Source organism: Sander lucioperca, chromosome 15 (genome assembly GCF_008315115.2).
Source record: "Sander lucioperca isolate FBNREF2018 chromosome 15, SLUC_FBN_1.2, whole genome shotgun sequence".
Taxonomy (NCBI): domain Eukaryota; kingdom Metazoa; phylum Chordata; class Actinopteri; order Perciformes; family Percidae; genus Sander; species Sander lucioperca.
This window is the reverse complement of record NC_050187.1, coordinates 32,506,313-32,530,230: the sequence shown is the minus strand read 5'-3', so window position 1 is coordinate 32,530,230 and position 23,918 is coordinate 32,506,313. Positions and strand designations below refer to the sequence as shown.

Genomic DNA, 23,918 nt, shown 5'->3' with positions numbered 1-23,918 from the left:
TATGGTTAGGGTGAGGGTAAGGGTTAAGGTTAGGCATTTAGTTGTGATGGTTAAGGTTAGGGTAAGGGGCTAGGGAATGCATTATGTCAATGACGGGTCCCCACAAAGATAGTGCCACAAACCTATGTGTGTGTGTGTGTGTGTGTGTTCGTGTGTTTGGACTGAAAAAGGTGGTACATTATCTTATTAAGCAATTTGACAACATTGTAGTAAATATTTTCCGTCCATCAAAAGGTGTGCTCGTTAAGATACCAGCAGACAAGCTAATCCAGCACAAATTAGTGCATAAAAAGTCACCAACATGAAGTATTTGAAACTCGTAATTAAATACAAAATGAGGGAAAAACTGCAAAAAATGTCTGTGTTCTACGGGCCTGCAGATGCTGCAAGTCAGTTTCCTCAGTGATACTATCAATATTCAATATTAAAGCTATAGTGCGTAGTTTCTGTCTCTCCCAGGAAGAATTCTAAGTAATGACAACAACACTCTCGGTACCTCCACATGATCCAAGCCTCACGTGATTCGTCGGAAGCATCAATCAGAAACCCACTGCCAAACACACAAAATAATATTTGTATTGTATCATTTAATTAAATGTTGTGTGTAATGTCCTCAACACAACACTCAGTTTTTGATTGTCCTCCGCCTAGTATACCTGACATACCCCTAACCCTCAAAACAATTCAGAACCAATGTTATCTCACATAATAATTATAACAATAATCATTTCAATGTAACCCCACCAGACATTCCAGTCCGGGGAAATGAGATTAGATGATGAAGCACTGCCCCCTCCTGGACGAATGTTGTAAACACAAGTAGAAACAGTTGGCTATTTATAAACTGTATTCTGACTTGTCTGCAGACATGCATGTACATCTTTATGATACAAATTATAAAGCTTTACAGAGCTAAATAAAAGCTCACAAAGAAAAGGAAAAAATAAAGATAGGAGCCTGAGCTAGCTGGCTGGGTTGTGGAAAGCCAGTTGAAATAGATGAGTTTTCAGAGTTTTGTAATAGAACAAAGTACAAATACTTCCTTACTGTACTTAAGTAGAATTTTCCCATATCTGTACTTTACATTGTTATTTAACACATGATAAGGCTTGTGGGGTGTTCCGTTCTCTAAGCTTTGATGGAGACATTTATTCTATTGTTTTTTTTCTCATCCAAAGCGAGCGTCTGTAAGAACAAAGTCTGTATGCTGTGCAGATTGTAAAGCTCCCCCTCAGGCAAATTGTCATTTGTGATATTTGGCTATATAATAAAATTGACTTGACTTGACCTTTAAAATGTTGCATTTACCCTGACCGATTGATTTATGGCGTGAAATTAGAACTGGATTAACTCCTAATTAGCCGCCTGAAGACATTTGCTTTACACAGCAAATAGTCACAGTAGATAACATCTTGCAATCATCCTAAATATATTACAGTGAAGGGATGAAAATGTCTGTTTGTACAGTGTGTAATGATGTATTTTCAATTAACCCTTTCATGTACAGGGCACAGCTTACTTCAGTGTGTGTATTGATAGTAGCTGTAGTGAACCATTTGAGAGTGGCTGTGGTTACTACAGTACAGTACAATGCCAAACCGGTACAGTACAGTAAGAACAATTAAATGGAGTAGTAATTTATCAAAACACACACTCTGTGAAACAAATAGAGCCACCTGATTGTTCCATAAAATGCTCCTAGATGATTTGTGCACTGTGACTCTCATTTCTTATTATTATAGAGCAGTGATTCTCAAACTTTATTAATGTACCATATTTTTTCATATAGTGCACAATACAGCACTGCGCCATCAGTGTCTGATTTAATATGCAACCATTTTGTAACTGAAAAACACTTAAATGCTACATTTAAAATATTTCAGAATCAATAAATGAAGGCATAACTATGGTGTATAATTATTTTAGGAATTATGCATGACTGATTTAAATTATTATTTTTTAAAACATTTAACACAAATCTAACGTACTCCCTGCAGTACTCCAAAGTACCCCTTGGGGTACGCATACCACCATTTGAGAAACACTGTGTGTGTGTGTGTGTGTGTGTGTGTGTGTGTGTGTGTGTGTGTGTGTGTGTGTGTGTGTGTGTGTGTGTGTGTTAATGAGTCAGGCTGGGGACAGCTATGGCCTCAGAGCAGCCGTCCAACACACGAGCAGTGGGGGTAAAATCAACGGGATCTGTTGGTCCATTCTTATATACAGTCTATGGTTAAAATAGGCGCTGGCTGCCATAGCAACTGCCAAATGGCAGATAATAACACATGTTTGTGTTAATCCACAAACCCCATCCCACTATCCAGAGAATGTTTGAATGCATTTGGCATGAATTTGTTCCTTCTCTCATTTGTTACCTTCTGAAACATTAATCCGACCCACCTGCCCCTAAATAATCAGCAAAGGAATATTTGGTAACACTTTACTTGAAGGTATCTACATAAGAGTGACATGACACTGTCATGACACAGTCATGAAACATAAACCCTAACCCTAACCCTAACTTTAAATATTAAAGTTTCTAATGAGGCATTAGAAAGTTTGTAACTACACCAGAAGTATATTTAAATAACACTTGCCTGATGGATACTCCTCTTAGCTGCTACCGCGCTATCGGCGCTATCGCGCAGTACTTACATACTACTACTACTACATACTTCTGGTGTAGTTACAAACTTCCTAATGCCTTGTTTTATAAGTACAGAAACTAGTTGTACTACTGTAGAAGTTTGGTATCATTCCGGGCATTATTAGTGGGGTAATTTACGAGATACAAACGTGGATCCATTAGCGCCTGCACTAAGCTAACCAGCTGATAACGCTAACTCGACCAACGTTATAACAAGAGGAAAAAGTTTATGGGGGGTTGTTTGGCTCGAGGTCAAGGTGCAAAGCAGCCTAGGGTGAAATTACTCCGAACCATCACTTTAATGACGCGTACAACATATTAAAATATAGAAAAAAGTATTAAAATAATCGGCTAACCGGGATGAATTGTTTGGCGTGTGGGAAAACGTAATGGCGAGGAGTATAGTTTGGATTTGATTAATTGCAGCACAAGTTGACATGGGTTTATGTTTGGGACGATAACTAAAAGGGATCAAAACATGCTGTCTGCAGGACTGTACTGTAACCTTTCAGTTTGCCATTGTCTTTATTTATCTTTATTTTTTTTTTAATATTTGGTTTCTTTTAATTTTGCTGTTAATGTTCTCTGTTTTTATGTACTGTATCGTGTTATTCTGAGTAAGTCTTGGACCCCAGGAAGAATATCTTCAGCCGTGCTGTAGCTAATGGGGATCCTAATAAACTAAAGCTGCCCCATTAGAAACCCCCTGATGATTTACTGTAATCCTCTTTAACTCGAACCCTGGAACTGGGGAGAAGACAATGGACTTAAAGATGATGATTTTATTGACTTGCTGTTGTCTAATAATCTCTTTAATCTCTGTTTTCACTTCAGTTTTGGGGAAAACATGAGTATTGACTGATCTTATGTAAAGATTTTGAAGGTTAAAAGTTGTTGTTTTTTATGTCTGTCAGCAGCACCAGTGAATGTTTCAGAACAGATCTTTCCTCTTTGTTAGGCAGACTGTCCGCTGCAATGGTGACTTGTTTCGTAACCGTTGAAAGCATTGTGCAATTTCCTCATCAAAACAAAATATTATTAATATACACTACCGGTCAAAAGTTTGGGGTCACTTAGACATTTCCATTCCACTCCATTATAGACAGAATACCAGCTGATCTGAGTGGGTGGCTGATCTTTAATGCAATATCTACATTGCCCATTATCAGCAACCATTCATCCAATGTTCCAAAGGCACATTGTGTTTACTAATCTGATATAATTTTAAAAGGCTAACTGAGAAAACATTGGAGAACCCTTTTGCAATTGTAATCTGAAAACTGCTGCCCTGGTTAAAAAAAACAATGCAACTGATCTCAGCTGGTATTCTGTCTAAAATGGAGTGGAATGGAAATTTCTAAGTGACCCCAAACCTTTGACCGGTAGTATATTGGTGTAACATTGTACTGATATATAATCGTAGTGCAGTATATGTGAGATTTGTGTTCGTAGTCTTCCTTTTATTGTGTTGTATGTTTTTCTTTTCTTTTCTTTTTTTGGACCTTGAGTCTAACAATAAAGCAAAAACATAACATAAATGTAGTTTCTATGGTTGTGAACAGTGACTTTTGATAAACAATCAGGAGGTAACTGTCAGATTTTTTGTTGTTGTCATTTTCCTATTACACTATATACTAGGCCTATATAGTGTAAAAGGGGCTTTATTACACATCTATGTGTCGGAAGAGGTGCATTTATCATCAATTTTGTGTCTCAGTTTGTCAATCTAATGGTGAGCTACTGGAAACCTGCTTGCGAGTAGGGTTGGGTACCAATATGGAACCGGTTAAATAGGAACCGGTAGGAATCGGACCGGATTAGAACGCAAATTTTGGTTCCTCATTTCGGTTCCACTTAAAGGCATACTATGTAACTTTTCCCTCTTCGGTCCCCCTACAGGTTGTCTCATTGGTACTACAGCTCGCGCAGCTGTAGTTCCAATGAGACCACGTATGCCTTTAATGTATTTAATGAAATATTTTCCCTCTTTCACTCCGAAATGGACGTAAAAATATCACACTTTCTCTGTAGTCTACCGTTAGCTAGCTACCGTAAATGTAGGCTACTTTTAAAATGCCATATTTTCCCTCTGGGCTCACCAAAACGGACGGAAAAGCCTTTCTTTGATGTCATTTTTCAGTTTTTCAAGAATCGGTTATGGAATCGGAATCGTAAAAATCCAAACGATACCCAACCCTACTCGCGAGCTATCTGTAGCTCACAAGCGACTTGTTGGAGACCCCTGCAAAAACTTCCTAAAATGTGACACTACTGAAAACTTGGTGAGAATAAGTGTTACCTTCAGCCGCTTACCTGCAGTGTTCTCAGGTCAGATCTGTGGAGGCTTTTTTGATACTTCCAGTGGGCGCAAAGTCAAAAAGAATTCAAATTCTACACACAGTGACACCAAACTTCATATACCACATATCTACTCTTTTGAGGGTGTGACGAGAAAACTTAATTCAAACCTGTTTCAAACATCCTTTACCGTGATTTTGATGGCTGTGGTTTTTAACCATCTTGGTGGCTATTAAAGATGCTATTTAAATCAAATGTAATGTCTCTCTATGTCTCAGGTCCAGACTGCTCTCTGTCCGTTCCCTCCACTGAGGCCTTCTGGGTGCTACCTAGCGTCAAACCGTCAGCTCAGTCTCTGGGCCGGGCGTCCCACCAGGCTCTGGTGCACTCTGGGCTGATGTGGGTGGTGGGAGGATACTCTTTCAACTACTCCAACTACCACATGGTCCTCAAGTAAGCAGCCCCAGTCTGACTCAGCAGCTTTATGTCTGTCTGTCTGTCTGTCTGTCTATCTGTCTGTCTGTCTTTCTGTCTGTCTGTCTGTGAAACTGATCCCAGGGTTAGAAATCACACTCAGAGAACACATTACTGACAGAACAAAGATTTCTTTTGCCAGTGATAGCCAATAGATCCTTCTCACAGCAGACATTTTGGCACGTCATAGCAGGAAACGCACAGCTGTAATGATGAGTGACAGGGTAAGGTTTTGTGCATGCTGGCTCATTAGAACAGTGGTTCCCAACATTTTTGGTCTAAGGTCCCTCCTCTGTTACACATCTCAATGGCGCTCAACAGTGTCATTCCGGAAGTAAAAATCCCATTGATTTTCTCCATAAGGATTTTCATTATCAGCCATAGTGTCTAAACCATCCAAGGCAGACTGACGACGAGCTCCGAGGTTGTGTAACGAAATGTTCTGTTTCAGTAAAAGCTAGAGGTCCGTATAAAAATCAAACTTGTATTGAGAATAACATGATTTATTCGCGATCTTATGGAGAAACACTACACTTCCCACAATCCTTAGCGTAATAGTGACGTCTCTGATTGGTCCAACTCGCTGTTACCATGGAAACCTTTACTGAAACTGCGAACGGCTAGATCGAGCTTCTGCCATTGAAGTCTAAATGATAATTCTTTTACATGGTCTTGTACCTTTGCCTTTTTTTTGCCGTTTTCAAAATGTTTTGATGATTAATCTCGTAGCTGGTTGGCTTGGTTTGCAGGCTTAAAGCGTAGTTTCTCTCGCCCCCAGGAATTCTAAGTAATGACAAAAAAAATTGTTAGCGCGTCCACGTGATGCAAGCCTTCCTGTGATCGCGCACCCCCCCCCCACCACTCCTTCATGCAGTTGCTTGTAGCCAAGGAGGACATGGAGGATTATAAAAACATGATGGACTCTTCAGAAGAGGTCATTATCTTCACTTGAATTTCTGCGTGCGAATGTCCCCGGACGACACAATCTTCTGAACATAGTCTGACTAAGAAATACCGAGAGAGTTCTGTGGAGATGATAGTGTTAAAGGTGCTCTAAGCGATGTCACTCATTTTTTAGGCTACAACATCGTCACATACAGCAAACATCTCCTCACTATCCGCGAGCTGCCTGTCCCCTGAACACACTGTAAAAAAACACGTTCTCTGTAGACAGCCCAGGCTCCACAAACGGCAACAAAAACAAACTGCGCCAACCTGCACCACAAAACATAACAAAGTGTTCCAGCCAATAACCGACAAGAAGGAGTTGGTTGAGCCCTCACTGCAGCAGCGTTAGCACGTAGGCTACTTCCACAATGAACGTTCATGACTGTTTCAGGAAGCACGGAAGGGAGGGGGAAGGGACGGGATGAGGAGGAGGGAGGGGCGATGCTAGCCTCCGTTTTGTTTGACAATACTTCGAACGTCAACAAGAAGTGACGTCACCCAACATCGCTTAGAGCACCTTTAATTAGCTTCGTAGCAACTCATTTGGCAATGCCCTGAATGTAATGGACGTTCATTAATATCAAAAAGTTATGCACTAAAGCTTTAAAACTCTTTAAAAATTATAAGCAATTTTTTAAAATGTCATGAAACAATTGAATGGGGAAAACACTTCCGGAACCAGAGCTGTTAAAAAAAATTGGGCGGTCACTGTTGAGCTCCACTTAAACAGCCTTCTGTTTTTCTTTGATTTATTTCTGTCTACAGCTACAACCTGGAGAGTGGTACGTGGGATGTGGTGCCCGTCAGCAGCGGCCCCCTCTACAGATACGGCCACTCATTGGCTCTGTACCAGGTAATACAGCTGTGGCTGCTGCATTTCACTGACACTGAAAAGTTGAGTGAGGCCGTAAAGTACAAAAATATAACTCCTCTGATTTCCAACCACTTTAGTTTACTATTATAAAATAATGTTGCAGCTCATTTGTAGAGACCAGTTAAAAAGCCTCAGTGTATTTTGGACATCACTTCCATGCGGTTTATATTTCACTGCATGTAGAAACGTGTGGATTGGACTGCTCATCAGTTTTTTACTGTTTAATCATGTAAAATTGATTCATCTTTTACTTTAACCATTTTAATTCTTTTGTGCTTGCCTCTGTTCTCTCCTTCAAGTTATTGCAAACTGAACACATTTTAGATTCTGCCTGCTAGAGAAAATAAGCTAGGAGACACAATTGCTGGATTTCATGTGATGATCAGACATTTTATAGACTAATCATTTCTTTAATAATCCAAAAATCCTCAATATGGAAAGCAGTGTTTCCTCTAAAATTTTTTCTGTTGTTTATTTGGATGCCGTGACTTCGTGAGTGATGACGTCCTGTCACTGTTCCAGTTGCACACCCTAAAGGGGAGAGAGAGTGGATGACAGTTGACTTGAGTTCAGCAGAGCAGACGGCTCTGTAGAGTCGTGTAGTTATGACTTTATGACTTTTCATAAACAGCTGAAGGAGTGGCGGTGCGCGGTGTACATAGCGGAAACCCTGTTGTGCGTCTGCCCTATTTCTGATACCGTGGCGGCAGAAATTTTACCGTGGCGGGCTGCCGTCAACACATCAACATAGAGGAAACACTGAGGAAAGTAATCATACCTCTTTCAAACATTTGCACTTTTTTAGAAGATCCAGCCCATTATTAACCTTACCTGTGAAGAAATGAGAACATCAGAATCATGCATGTGCTTATTTTGTGTGGAAGAGGTCATTTGAGGGAGACTAAAGACAAATGTCTCTGTTCTGCTGCGATGAAGGTGTTATTTGATCCGACTGAAGCTGCCTTTGTAGGCAGCAGTAACTCTTGGCTTGTTTACTGTACACACAAGCTCCAACTTTAAATCCTCCATGTAACATTGAGAGGGGATGAAAGGAATCACTTCACTTCATCGCCTTCTCATTTAACCCTGTGTTGTCTTCCCGGCAACCAATGAACTTGTTGTCCTACCAGGTCAAAATTGAAAATGAACTTTTTGGCGCTTATTTCAATGCTTTTTTTTTAATTCATGGGAATTAACCTAATTTAAATGGCATCATACAGTGCATCATTTTTGAGTTAGAAAAAGCAGAAATTATGAATTATTTTGACTAATAGTTAAGATCAGAGGCTGTTGAGTGGATCACAGACTGGTATATGTCAAAGTTAAGTCACGATTCTGTTTTGAAACCAATTGAACATTTTTTTCAAATGCTTTTAAAGTGAATAAAAAACACCCAAAACTAAATGTAAGTAATCATTAATTGTACTTGAACGTTGTATGGGTTTCATACAACAAACATCCATGCATCCAGGTTATTTTTGGGCAATTTGGCTGAAAGAAACCCCTATTTCTGATATAAAAATACTTAAAAAATGGGTCAAATTTGACCCGAGGACAACGCAAGGGTTAAGCTCTTAGACTTGAGCTCAAAGCAGACATGCTTGTTTTATTTTTTATCTTATGGAGTAACAGAGACATCCAACCAGACCTGCTGACTCTTCACTTCTCACCTTCAGTTTCACGCTGATATTTTAGGCGACTCCTCGATGGCGTTGTCGCTGCTGCACAGCAGATGGAGACGGGATAACTTAATAGTTGCCCTGATGTGGAGTGAAGTGCATATTAGAGCATGTGAGAGGCGTCGCTCGTAGAGCTGTAACAATTCCAAATTTTGCTGCACAATTAATTGTCTCAGAAATAATTGCGATTAATGATATCATTGTCTCTTTCAGTCAAATTAAAACATATTTATTTATGTATTATTTTTAAAAACAAATCAAAGTTTTGAATGAATCCCAGGATACATCTTTTGGTTATATATCACTGTCATGTGACCCAAACAATGTGATAACACAAGTACACAGCCTATGAAGTAAACAACGCCTCTTTGTTATCATGAAATATTTATTCTAACTGTATCCCCCGATTTGTCATTTTTGTTGCTCTGAACGTGTTTTGGGTTAAGTACCAACAACTTGCAATTGAATAATAATAAAAATATATAGTCCAACCAATAATCAATTATATAATTACAATTTGTCATATCTAAACAAAATCTACAGTTAGCAGTCATACGCCTTAAGACCTTAGCTAATGTTAGCAGTTAATTGTATGTAAAATCCTATATCAATCCTATTCACCAGTGGAACTATGGCACAGCCTGCAACATATCGTCACATTCTTTTGATATGTGTACCAAGTACGCACAACAGCTCCATGATGAAAGTGATCATCAGTACTTTAAACTTTACATTAATTACAATCAAACACTCCCCTCCATCCGTCTTTTTTCCCTCGTGTAGGATGACATCTACATGTTTGGTGGGAAGCTGGAGGCGAAATCGGCCAACGTCACGGACGAGATGTGGGTGTTCAACATCCCCAGGCGCACCTGGTCATCACGGAAACCAGCCCCGCCTCCTCCCTACGCCCTGGAGGGGCACAGCGCCCATGTGGTGGAGTTGGCCGACAGCGAGCCGGTGATGCTGATCTTCTTTGGCTACTCGCCGGTCTACAGCTACAGCAACAAAGTTCAGGAGTACAACATCAGTAAGTGCACCTGCTGACTCCGCTGGCATCGATTGTTTTTTCACCCTTTGCCTATGGTTTAATTGCTTTTTATCGATGGAAGTCAAACACAGGGACTCTTGAAGCTGTCAACGTTTTCTGGAGGCTGTGTTCAGTCTTCACACAGATCTTTGGGTTTTAATACAGACTCGTTGTCTTAATTGCTATTTTTGAGATGATTGATTGAATTTCAGAATCAGAAAAGGGACTTATTGCCAAGTAAGTAACACTTAAAAGGAATTTGCCTTGGTGGATGGTGCATACATAAACATATTAAAAGGAAATAAATTCAATTCAATTCAATTCAATTCAATTCAATTCAATTCAATTTTATTTATAGTATCAAATCATAACAAGAGTTATCTCGAGACACTTTACAGATAGAGTAGGTCTAGACCAAACTCTGTAGTTTACGAAGCCCCAACTATTACAGTGGTTGCCTCAAGAGCAAGCATTAGCAGTAGCTATTGCGACAGTGGCAAGGAAAAACTCCCTTTTTTGTTAGGAAGAAACCTCTACGAGGTTTAACAATAAATGTAAAAGAAACGGCAACATAAATAAACAATATACACAACATAACTGCTTAACAATAATAAAAGAGGCTGAACAGTTTAGTGCAGGAAAAGCAAAGATGTTGATTAATGTGCAAAAAGTTCAGTAGACATAGCAGGGCTGGGACGATATGCTTTTGTCCCAATTTGATTCTTTCCCGATACATGGGTGCTGCTACGATTTCTATTTAGCGAATTTCATTGCAATTCTACAGTAGAAATATTGCGATTTGATAGTATTGAGTAAGTGCGATTTTCTTTTCTTTCTTTAACACAAGCAAATGTTACACTTCTAAAGACAATACATCATGAGACATTTCTAAAAACGAATTGTTTTCTAAAAAAGAATGCGCATCACATATCAGTCAGGCGGTCTGATAGCCTGGTTGACACTAGACCCTTCTCAGTTGTAACTGAGAGTGGGTCTGGGGAAGATTCATTCACAGCCCATTTCCAAAGGGGCGTCACCAACGGACGGCGCTCAAATGCCTCTGGGCACAATTGGAGAGTCCTTCAACCAATCAGACCAACGATCCGGGTGACGTAGCAGCTACAGCGGCATCAACAGGTTGCTGCGCTTCGGTGGCCGTCATGTTGAATGTAAACAAAAAGCTGCTCGCCGTCGCTGCACTATCGTCATCGTGTAAAGCCCGCCTCAACGGTTGTGATTGGTGCCTCGATTTGGAAAAATTGGAAATGGGCTTGAATGGGCTCTTGGCCAGACTGACTTGCAGAGCAAATCTCAAATTTGCTGGAAGTTCGTCAGGGTTTTCCCAGGCTAGCGGTCTGACATTTATTTCATGTGTAAAGAAGAACATCACATGTATTTTCTGCATTTTCTGCAGAACATATATGATGTCGTCTACATCAGCGGGACCATACAAACAGAAAATATTTAGGTGAATCATTGGTAGAAGAAATAAATAAAAAATATTGATTCTTTCTTTCTGCTGTTGACATTCTCAAATGCAATATTTCAACTTCAGATTTTGGGAGGAACCCCTACCAGCTGCATCAAACGCACAAACCAGTACAATAAAAACACCAAGCTCTGTCCCACACTTCCATTATTCACACAGATCCTGGAGGTTCAGCCTCAGCCTCTTCTTTTGTATGTCGGATATCAGACAGAATTTTCAGGTTCACGCCTTAAACACATCTCACATTCACACATGCTCCTCAAACTTCACATGAAAGGAACTCCATCTCCTTGTCTCAGAGCCATACTTTGTGGAGCTTCTTTATGTCAAGGTTTTAAAGACAGCAGAGGCCCCTGTTACAGTGCAGTCCTGCTGGGAAGCCTACTGTACAGTAGCTCATCTGTGTACAAAAGCTCAAGAAAAAAAAGTTGACAATCAAATCTTTTTCTGTGGAACATTTTTACATGGCTTTCTAATTCTTGCATTAATGTTCTCTTTCAAGCAGTGCACAGCTGACTTTTCAAATTGTTTTCTGCTGTTTTCAGTTGATTTGCTCTTAGTTTAGTTTTAGTTTGGTAACTTATCATCACACGTGTGTGCAGTTGCAGTTACACTTTTTACACATGCTACTCGGGGAATTGCTTGTATAGTTCCAATAGTTTTGGTGTTGTCTTGCACCTTGGCCAACGAGAGGAACTTTTAGCTTTTAACTTATGTGGATAAGTGACATTTCATTTGAACTTAAAGATGCAGTAGGTAAGACTTATAAAACTAACTTTCTGTCATATTTGCTGAAACTGACCCTATGTTCCAGTAGAACTACATGAAGCAGGTCATTTAAAAAAATAATCCAGCTCCTCTGGTACCACCTACAGCCTGTTGTGCAATTTGCAAAAATCCACAGCTCCCTGTTCAGATGCACCAATCAGGGCCAGGGGGGGGTGTCTAACTGCGTGTCAATCACTGCTCATGCACACGCATTCATTCTTTCTTGTGGGGGGAGGGGCTTAGGAGACCGTTTGGGCTTTTAGCAGAAAGGGGGGAGGGACTGAGAAGTTGTTGATGTTCAAATTCTTTGGATAAGTCCTGGATCTTCACAATCCTACTTACAGCACCTTTAAACTTGAAAAAATCATCTTTTTCTTGTAGTTTGCAAAAGTATTTTTACCACATATTTGGGCACCCCGTTCACATACTTTTGGTCTGGGGCTATTTCGTGTGGTTTGGTGGAGGCCCATGATTTCCAATGAAGGGAAATCTTAATACCACATCATATGTGATATTTTAGTCAATAGTGTGCATACTTTTTCGCAACAGTTTGGGGAAGGCCCTTTCCTGTTTGAACATAACAATGCCCCCCTCCCCCCCAAAAAAAAAAACAAAAAAAAAAACATTAATAAATAAATACAGAAACCAGCCAGTGCAGAGCTATTATAATTTCCTTTACATAAATAAAGACATTTGCACCATAACTTGATGCAGAAAAGGCACAAATTGTTGAAGAAATATTCACCAGAATGCAGAAAATCAAGTGTTTGATGCTTAACATTTCAATTTTCCTCAAAAGTGGAGATCTCAACCCCCCCCCCAATGTTGAACACAAAATTGCGTTTCTTTTGACTGATACTGTGCTTGCGATATAATTCACAATATTGGAGGGAATGATCATTTTTGTATCATTTTTCTCATAATTTCTTCAAAAATATTGAAAAAAAAGATTACAGTGTGATTTTGTGAGGTTCTGCACTAAACAAAGATTTATTCTTTAGTCTTTAGAATAGGATTTGTAGGCCGGGACATCTCTGCAGCACCACAATACTTAATCCAGAATGGTTTGACACATATTGTGCCTTTAGAAAATATTACATTTGATTTGGATATTGCACTAGTCCATATTGGGATTTCGATAATTGCGATTAATTGTGCAGCCTTTATATCGTACGAACCCATTCATGAGAATGTGTTGAACAATGGCAGACATACACTGTGAAAATGTGAGCATTAGACAGAACCCAGAGAAGGCAAACTCCATGCGTGTTATGTGTCCTAATATGGGTTGTTGTGCTGCTCTCTTGGACCAGAGGCTGAACTTTTGGACTGTCTGTCTGTTTGAGCTTAGATATCAAAATCTGACTCATTTCATTTCAGAGCACAGAGCCAGGAGCAAACCCCTGAAGCCGGGCTCCAACATCTGTTAAAAAAAAAAGGAGTGGCAGCTTTAGTTTTGGAATGGGTGAAATTTGTAGTTGTCCTCATACTTCTGGCCACCTATTGTGCTTTTGGCTATATTCTCTGTTTCCCTAAGTAGCCAGTAGATGACAGTGTCACACCGTGTTGGAAAATTGGATTGGAATTCTTTGACACATCCTGGAGAGGAAAACACACACATGCACGCACATGTACACACCATCCATTAGACACTCGAACAGATAAACATGTGTGCAGCTACACAACAAAAGCGCACACACACACACACACACACACACACACACACACACAGAGGGGTCATTAAGAAGAGGTGGCACCCAGGCCGCAGTGTCTAGGAGATGATTAATGAATCCAATGCATTCCCTCACTCTCCTATCTCCCTGTCTTTCTGTTTTTCTCTCTTTCTCCCTTCCCCTTTCTCTCTGTTTTTCTATACTCTCTCATCCCCTTCTTTTTCTCCCTCCGTCTTTTTCCTCTCATCCTCCAGGCCACAGTTTCTGACCCCCCCTCTGTCATCACTCCTCCTCGGCCCCCCGTCATCTCCTGCTCCTCTCCCTCACCTTTTCCCCTTTCCTTCTCTCCCCTCATGTCTCCTCATCACTTTCATCTTCACCCACCTCTATCTCCTCCCTCCCTCCCTCCCTCCCTCCCTCCCCCTCTCTCTGACACTGTCACAGCGTAAGTCTGCGCTGAGCATCATTAGGCTTCGGATGGGGAGCAACCATGAGTCAGTGCAACCTGGAAATGAACAGAGGGGAGAAGAAGCAGAGTTTAAATTACGAGGTAAAAGGGTTTAATGGCCGCTCAGAGAGACAGGTTCACAGCAATTAGCTGCCGGAGATGAGATAAGAGTTGACCTTCTACCTTCTTGCCGTCTCTTCACAGTTGTCCCTCTTTCTATCGCTGTTTCTCACATTCTTTCTTGTTCTTCTTTAAATTCTTTCTCTCTGGGCACTTGTTTGCATTTGTTTGTTTCCTTAATTTTTTTCCTGTCTTTCTTTCTCTCTCATCTTCTCCAGCTGTTGGTCCTGTATGTTTCTTTGTCTCTCCGTCGGTTAGCAGAGTAACTCAGAACTATTCAATGGGTTCCCATAAAGTTAGGTGGAAAGATCGGCCAAGAGACGTTTTCCTGGTGCTAGTGGCGCCATCTGGCTCCCATTTACTTTCTAACAGCCTTTTGGTGTTTGCTAATTAACCAAATTACTTTTTCAACACATCGACAAATGTCATCCAGTCTTTCTCTTCATTCAGGTGTGATTTGTTTAACATAAACTGCTATAACTCTTAAACGTACCATCCATTTCGATGACGTGGCCAGATATCAATTGGTAGTGATCCTGTAAAGCTCAATGGAATTTATTACACAGCAACATAATACATTTAAATTGCTATAACTCAGAGAAACTGGGGTCTGACTCTTTTGAAATCTTTCACAATTAATTCGTGTGCTAAGGCCTCAGGCTACATTTACACTGCTACGTTTTGGTTTTTACATGTAAGTGGAGTTTTGAGCCAAAAGCGATCTTCGTGCACACACGTGTTTTTTAGCTCCAGTAGAAGAACTAATCTCCGCTTAAACTAACACGCCCAAACCGCAAATCTCATCAACATTCTCGTATAGTGGGCATAAACAGGAGGCAGCATGTAGACTCCGCCAGTTGCCCAGGTAACGTTAGTAGCTTAGTCTCAGACATAGGCAGCAAAAGAAATGGACACAGCGACACCGTAGACTTCGACGGAGACCAATGAAGTCAATTAGAAGCATTTTTCCGGTGATGGCTGAGCGTTACTGAGCAGCCTCAAACTGAGCTTGAAGACGTAGATGTGACGTGAGCAGCCTGTCTGATGTTGTAAGTTTTCTGGTAGCTGCGCCAAGAGAAATCTCAATCATTCCCAATCTCGCAGAGACGGAGAGCGTGAGTAGGAGCTGTCCATGAGCGTAGGAGCAGGAGCAAAACGTTGCTGAAATATTTTGTTCCGATGCTTTAATGGACTCTCTATGGGCTTCTCCCTTGACTGTATGCCTCCATGTCCCCCCAATTGCCTGCGAGCTTCTCCTGACTATACGGTAATTTCTCTACTGTGCGACAGAAAGTCGCGTGGTCATGACACAATCGTGAGCCTAGTTTTACAATATGGGGCCATAACGTGAGATACAAGGTAATGGAGCCTTTTATACATTTTCGTGTTTCTTTAGAAATAAACAATGGACAAATAGAGTCTTTAAACACTTCAGATATAAAGTTATTCGCTGTCATAGTAACGCCAAAATGAATGGTAGTCAATGGAATGCTAACACAAGGTGATGGCTTGTTAGCTTCAGAATCTCTCCATAGGAGGTACGCTTTCCGAATGCTCGCTTACCCCCTTGGTCTCAGAGAACGAGACGTCGTGACCCAATCAGGCAGCGAAACAGTGGTGTCAGTGTCGGTGTTGCCAAAGGTCTCCGTTTTCGGCGGTTGAGACTGCAACACAACCCCGCAGATTCCAAACCAAAAAGTGTTTTCAAATTTCTCTGTTTTAGGGGCTCTGAAACGCCAGAGCAGTGTGAATATGAGGTGTAAACGTAGCAAAAGATCTTCATTTTTAAACCAAAATGTAGCAATGTAAATGTAGTTGAGTTTTTTTTTTTTTATGCTATAGCTATTTGGGTGGCAGTGGCAGGTCGCTGGTTCAAGTTCCCGTACGGACCAAAGTACGGAGTTTGGATTGGTAGCTGGAGAGATGCCAGTTCACCTCCTGGGCACTGCCAAGGCGCTCTTGAGCAAGGCACCGTACCCCCCCCCCCCCCCCAAACACTCACTCTGACATCTCTCCATTTGTGCATGAATGGGACGTGGGATGTGTAGTGATTTTTAACAAACAGAGTGTACATTTTAATTTCCCCACTTGGGATCAATAAAAAGTATAAATTAAATTAAATTAGATTATTCCTACACGTATAATTATAGCCATCCTCAGCCAGTGGGTGCATTTAGATGCAGATTCTTGATGCTAATTCAGAGGGTTGTGTGGAGAAATCCCCTCTCTGAGTGCTTTCTAGTTCATTTTGTGTTTTAGTTTCTCAGTTTTTCCTCCCTCTGCTCTTAGTACTACTAGTGCTCTCGGGGATTTACCCGTCGGATGACGCCATGTTATTTCAGGCCTTTGAAGTTCCACCTCCTTCTAAGGCTTTGTTTGTTGTGTTGTCTTTTCTTTAGTGGGAGGTGCTCTGATGACCTAATCCCTGCCTGTTTTTAATAAGATTTCTATGCAGCTGAATTCATCGGTATGCATCACACTGGTCTAATAAAGGGTCGCTTTTAAATTCAGTAAAGTCTAACTAATTTCCTCTGGCCCCTCTCATGGTTTGGCTCACTCACTCTGCCTCTTCTTTTCTCTTCCCTTCGCTCTATCTCACCTCTAGAATTAAAAGTGCTTTGCTTTTTGGCATGGAAGTGGAAAGCCAAACCTGCCAAAGCATCAAAAAACTTTTTAAGTCATCGACTTTCTGTTGTGTATTTTCCTTCTGCGTACTCTGTGTACAAAAGCTCCAAAAAAAACAACAAAAAGACAACAACGATCAAATCTCTTTTCTGTGGAACATTTTTGCATGGCTTTCTATTTCTGGCAGTAATGTTCTCTTTCAAGCAGTGCAAGCATTATTGCTGGTGACTGACTTTTCAAATCGTTGCTGCTGTTTTCAATTGATTTGCTCTTAGTTTAGTTTTAGTTTGGTAACTTATCATCACACGTGTGTGTAGTTGCAGTTACACTTTTTACACATGCCACTCAGGGAATTGCTTGTATAGTTCCCATAGTTTCGGTGTTGTCTTGCACCTTGGTCAAAGAGAGGAACTTTTAGCTTTTAACTAATATGTGGACACGTGACAATTAATTTGAACTTAAACTTGAAAAACTCATCTTATGCAACAGTTATTGTGTATGTATATATCTGTTTCTGTATTTACTGTAGGGATGCACCGAATCTAGATTTTTGGGGTTCGGCCGAATACCGAACCCACTGGTTAAGATTCTGCCGAATCCGAAACCGAATACCGAATCCTCCTCCCATCCTCAGTCCATTAACACAGTAAACACATTAATCGTCTGGTTAACAGAAGTTTTTAGCTGTGACTGTCCTTCCTTTGAATGGCCTTCTTGTGACTGACCAACAACAGTACTTTCCATGTTCACTTTCTCACAGCCTACTGCATTAAACGGTCCACCTATGTAAACACCTTCCCATAATCAACGGCAACGTCATTACGTTGACAGGCGTAGCGCGCGTAGTGCAAGCGTAGAGTTCAGTGGAAAAAAATTCTAAGGTTCAGCAGAAACCGAATCCCGTCAAAAAGCCCAATATTCGGCCAAATTCTGGATTCGGTGCATCCCTAATTTATTGTTTATTTCATTTTAATGTTTAATATGTTTGTTTGTTTGTCCATGTATGCACAATTCACCAAGGCAAATTCCACACAGGTGTATTTTTTTTTGGCAATAAACCCTTTTCTGATTGTGATTAATCAGACTGACTCAAACAGTCTGTCTGCTCTCTGTGTCTCAGGGTCTAACTCGTGGCAGGTTGTGTCTGCCGAAGGGGCCGTGGTCCAGGGAGGGTACGGCCACAGCAGCGTCTACGACGAGGCCAGCAGCTGCGTGTTTGTCCACGGCGGATACAAGGCGCTGAGCAACAACAAATACGGCCTGGTGGACCACATGTACCGATACCACGTCCACACCAAAACATGGTGAGCGCACAGAATGATGTTACACTGTAAGAAAACAATCCGTAGAAAAAATGGATAATGTCCTGGCAGAAAATTACCGGTAACTTTTCCGTTAAGTTTATGGACATTTCTGTTAATCCAGCAACGGAAAATTCTTTCGTTTTTTAGTATATCCTCTGTGTCTTTAATTGACATTTCTGTTAATCCAAAAATCTAAAAATGGAAAAACACCTGTGAAAAATCATTTCAGAAAATTCCTTCAGTATATTAGCCCATATTTCTACTGACTTTTCTAACAGTGTACCTTTGAATAAGTCTATATCGACAACGTTTCATTTCCGGGATTGTTCAGGTGCGGCCGGAATTTCCTCCCGATGTCCCTCATTTTCGGCCGGATGTCCATCACCTTCCTCTTTCTTTGTGTTGGCGTTCTAAACTCCTGGTGGATTTGTGAGGACTATGGTTAACTGCTCCTCAGATCTCTGCAGGGTAAATCCAGACAGCTAGCTAGACTATCTGTCCAATCTGAGTTTTCTGTTGCACGACTAAAACAACCTTTGGACGTACAGTCATGTGAAAAAATTAGGACGCCCATGCTAAAGTTGACTAAAAAGAGGAATAAAAAAATCATCTTTTGCAAATTGATCTTAATGCCTTAATTAAAAGAATTAGGAAAAATCCAATCTTTAAGGACACCAATTTTCTTTGTGAATGAATAATGTATCGTAAATAAATAAATGTTCTTCCTTAAAATACAGGGGGCATAAGTAAGTACACCCCTATGTTAAATTCCCATAGAGGCAGGCAGATTTTTATTTTTAAAGTCCAGTTATTTCATGGATCCAGGATACTATGCATCCTGATAAAGTTCCCTTGGCCTTTGGAATTAAAATAGCCCCACATCATCACATGCCCTTCACCATACCTAGAGATTGGTATGGGGTACTTTCCATAAAATCATCTCTCAATGCAAATCAAACCAGCTATTAGGCTAACTGAAATAAAACCATCGTTCCACACTGAACTTTTTGACCGTTTTAAGGGGGTCATCTGGGTACTTTCAGTGCACTGACCTTTTGCGTTATCTACACTATATACTTAAAACTAAGTGTTTGAAGTGTGCAAGTAGGCGGTTTGAGACACAGCCTACCTTTTGAATATATTTCTCTATATCCATGTCCTGCAGCAACACTGAAACCTGACATCCACAAAAGCTGCCTGCATCATCGTGTATAAACCCAGTCCCATGATGCACTAGGTCAGAGGCAGGTTACCAGTCTTTACAGCACTGACATAATCACACAGACAGATTCACACCTATAAACCAGCCAGGCTGTACCTCCTCCATCCCACTCCAACTGAATCCAAATTTGAGGTAACATGGGTCAAATCTCCGTACTGTTTTGCATCGTTTGCTGCTAGCAGGTGCTGTGGAGACTTCACCGCAGCTGCTTAAGTTTCAACTGGGCTGTTTAAAATATTCTCCTCCTCATCCACACGCCTAGGCCTCTTCCTAATAGTTCCTGTTTAGAGCCACGATTGCAGTGTTTTTGAACCATTCATTTTACCTCTGCTTACTATCTTGCATCACAGCTCGTATCTAACTATGGTTGTATGCACCTTAGACATAACTATGTAACGTTAGCAAGCTAATATCGAAACGTATTTCACTTAAACAAACATTTCAAATGTTCTTTTAACTGATCATAGTTTAAGTATTATCATTGGAAACATTGTAGTATTCTAAAGTATTGTTTTTAAATTAATTTATTTCATTTTTCTTTTTAAATACTAGATCAGAGATTCCATCCGCGTACCACTAGAGGGAGCTCGCATACCACCAGTGGTACTTGTACCACAGTTTGAGAATGAGTGCACTATGTAATTTCATGCACCAGTCTTACTTTTACAGAGGAGCCAAGTGAGCATACTATCAGTTAATCAAAACTTGAATAAATGATTAAAAAAACAATGTTTCATGCAGTGTTATGTAATGCAACCGTGCAAAGATAGAAGATGTGCTTGAGTCAGAGAGAGCCGAGGAGGGTGAGAGTGGAAGGATCCGACAGGAGGTCTGACCTCAGCTGACCCCAGGCAGATGGATGGGTGAAAGAGGACACTTGGCTCCATCAGTCACACACATACACTAGCATATGCTCACATGTACACACACACAACCTGCTGTCTCTCCGCGGCTCTCACTTTCCAGATGGAATTTGTGTTCGGAGTCAGGTGTCACTTTAGCTGGTGGTCTTTTGAAAATTCCCAGACAGAAACATGTGTGGGTATTCCAGCTATTCTACACAGCTACAGCCTAATGTAAAGACCATCTCTTCTTCTCTGTCAGCAGAACGCTCCTGGCAAAGTCTACCAGGGCAGGGTGGAGTCCTGTACATGACATCTGTATGTTAGTGGTTCCCAACTGGTCTGGGATCAGGGTCCATATTTCTCCTCAAGGGGCATAACGCACTAAAAGAGATAATTGACTCGTCTGATTTGACGAGTTCATTTGATGCTCGTGTGTGTGTGTGTGTGTGTGTGTGTGTGTGTGTGTGTGTGTGTGTGTGTGTGTGTGTATGTGTGTGTCATGAAAGAACAGTTGGTATGAAGGGCAGTCACCACAGGCCAGGTCACACACCCAGACAGACGCCATCAATAACATGGCACCGTGGACACACACACACACACACACACACACACACACACACACTCACATTACTGACAAATTAACACTTTCCTAATATGTCTCACGTCGCATGCTGAAGTGCACTCTTTTCTCTGTTTGTGTGTGTGTGTGTGTGTGTGTGTGTGTGTGTGTGTGTGCGTGCAGGCTGATCCTCGGGGAGAGTGGCGTAGCGCGGTACCTCCACTCTGCGGTGCTTCTGAGCAGCACGGTGCTGGTTTTCGGGGGAAACACTCACAATGACACGTCACTAAGTAACGGCGCCAAGTGCTTCTCTGCTGACTTCCTGGCATACGATATAGGTAAGAACAAGTCCTAAATAATCACACCCATCCGCCGTGGCTGGTGCTACAGTATATCTTGCAGCAGATGGAACTAATAAAGTTGCCAACTACTTCCTTACACCCAAACATGACTGGGGAAGAGTAACGCAGGGTGACCCAGCAGATGTCGTGTTCATTCAAATATTTCAATGAATACAGTTTTTTTAAGGCTTAAGAAGAAAACATGCAATGGAGTACCATCCTAAGACCCTTATTCCTCACAGAAGAACCACAATGTGTTTAAAACATGATAAGGTTTTGGTTCCTAATTATTGCATTATATTATATTTAATACTCTCCATACGGTATGTGGATGTGATAATAATTGAGGACCCATTACACAAACACCCTGCTAGGCCAATCTTCTACTCATGATGACCCTCATGATTTTATTTGCTCTTATTAGTCATTCACAGTTTCTTGCACACAGAAACCAGGCTCTCATGAACCATTCGTACATATACAGTAGCTACGAAAAGTAAAAAGCCATGTACCTGCCTCACAGTAACTTTTTTTCGCTAAATTTGACTGTAAAGTCCGCTAAACTTAACTGTCATTTGACTGGCGGTCACGTGTTCGGCCAGCAGTCGCCGTAATTCCGTAGAATATCATACGAATTTGTTCATGAGCAGGGTTTTTCCTGGCTCAGAATGGGCCTTTGGGGGGGGCACATATTAAGAGGGGCGTCTGGGGGTCCTCCCCCAGAAAATTTTGAGCGTCAAAGACTTTAATTTCCTGCATTCTGATACATTTTTAGGCACCGATTTATGGTGAAAACTTCTTTATTTATGTCAAGGAAAACACAATATTCTGTTGGCAGGTAAATCTAAAAATATAGTGCAGTAAGGGGGGCTTTTGCATCCGGGACCATGGGCACAGATCTGACTACACTTGACCCCAAAGTCCAGTTTGTTTAATTAACATGAACAGGGCTTTACGTTAACTTTTTTCAGAGCATGTTTTGCTCCCAAGTTGTACTATTACTGTTAATTAATAGCTAATTTGTACAATAATACAATAGTGTTATAAATACAAAATGTAATGAAGTGTAATGTTTTCTATTTTAAGATAGCCTACATTTTATTGATTAATACATTGTCAGTGATGTTTAATATAGCCTACAGTAGGGTGCCTGGGTAGCTCACTTGGTAGAGCAGGCGCCCATTTACAGAGGCTTAGTCCTCAGCGCAGCGGCTCAGGGTTCGAGTCCGACCTGCAGCCATTTGCTGCATGTCTTCCCCCTCTCTCTCCCCCCTTTCCTGTCTATTAAAGGCTAAAATGCCCACAAAATATTAATAATAATAATATAGCCTACAGCAGTGTAACGGACCGTCCCTACTTTCGTACTCGGCATGCATGTGAGCCGCGGATTAATTGCAAAGTTTAACCTTCCTAGTGTGAAATACAGTTTAACCAAACTTCCTAAAAACCATGATGAGAATGCGTTGCAGAAACACACACACACATACATACAAATGTTGTGTTTGTACTAGTGATTTGCTGGTGTGAATCAGAATAGTGCAGCAGCAGCAGCAGCAGCAGTGGTGCATACTGTATGAAGAGAGGGTCAAAGGAAGAGAAAAAGCTTTCAGTAACCGAGCCAAAAAAATAACACAAAATAATCTAAAAGAAGAACAGTCTGCGAGGGAGTAAACAGGAGTTTGTTCAAAGAGGCTGCAGGATAGGTCGAGAGTGTGGATGATTAAGAATCCCATTACAGGCTACACAGTCGCACCATAGACCAGATGGCGTGAGGATGTTTCCGACCCTCGACGGGGACGGAGAAATGGAAGAATGGAGGTGAGCTTTGGGAGAGGAGAAGAAGGATTACAGTGTCTATTCACAGAAGAGAAACAACAGGGAGCATAGAGATTAACAAGAACGAAGACAGAAGGAGGGAAAAAACCCAAAGATGGATGTATACGCATGGAGAAAGGTGCTGTATGGTGCAGAGTGGGAAATAAAGATGGAGGAGGACAGAGAGAAGCATAGAGAGTGGAGGCAGGAGGTTTAGCAGGAGCTCAGTGGGTGAAGTTACCATGTCCTTGGAACATTATGGTGAAGTTGCCAACAGACACCTGAACAGTTTTTTCCCGGAGGCCATCCCTCTCCTCACCAACCTGTCTCCCATTGCCAGACCTGATTTGTGTTGATCAACAGAGTGATTTTGAAAGTAATTTGATAAATTTGCATCCCAGCTAAAGGTTAGTTTTCACATAGTCTTGCATTGCCAGACCTTCCTCCACAGCGCTGCGGAGGAGGATCTGGCTAGTCCACACAACATTCCTGGATGGGAGTAAAACGTGCTCTGGTTTATTGGCATTTCTTTAAACCAATCACAATCGTCTTGGGCGGTGCTAAGTGCTGAGCGGAGCCATGGTGCCTCTGCTAAATAGCCTCGGGAAGGAACTTGTTTTGGTGGAACGTGTACATTCAAAAGTTGCTTTAATCGTGCAACAGAAAACTCCGATTGGACAGATAGTCTAGCTTGCTGTCTGGATTTACCCTGCAGAGATCTGAGGAGCAATTCCAACACAAAGAAAGCAGAAGTTAACGGAC

The 23,918-nt window shown here is 41.2% G+C and overlaps 1 protein-coding gene across 6 annotated transcripts in view; it reads left to right on the top strand.

Moving 5' to 3' along the window:
• atrnl1a (attractin-like 1a) overlaps window positions 1–23,918 on the top strand; it is a 326,334-nt gene that overhangs the window by 43,824 nt on the left and 258,592 nt on the right. For 5 of the 6 annotated variants that reach the window (XM_031315944.2, XM_031315943.2, XM_031315945.2 and 2 more), the window contains exons 6-10: window positions 5,221–5,395; window positions 7,130–7,217; window positions 9,701–9,947; window positions 18,191–18,374; window positions 21,184–21,338. In XM_031315944.2, the coding sequence (XP_031171804.1) occupies window positions 5,221–5,395; window positions 7,130–7,217; window positions 9,701–9,947; window positions 18,191–18,374; window positions 21,184–21,338 (849 nt within the window). Of the gene's footprint in view, window positions 1–5,220; window positions 5,396–7,129; window positions 7,218–9,700; window positions 9,948–18,190; window positions 18,375–20,148; window positions 20,300–21,183; window positions 21,339–23,918 lie in introns of those variants that run through there. The other variant, XM_031315947.2, reaches the window with a different exon arrangement.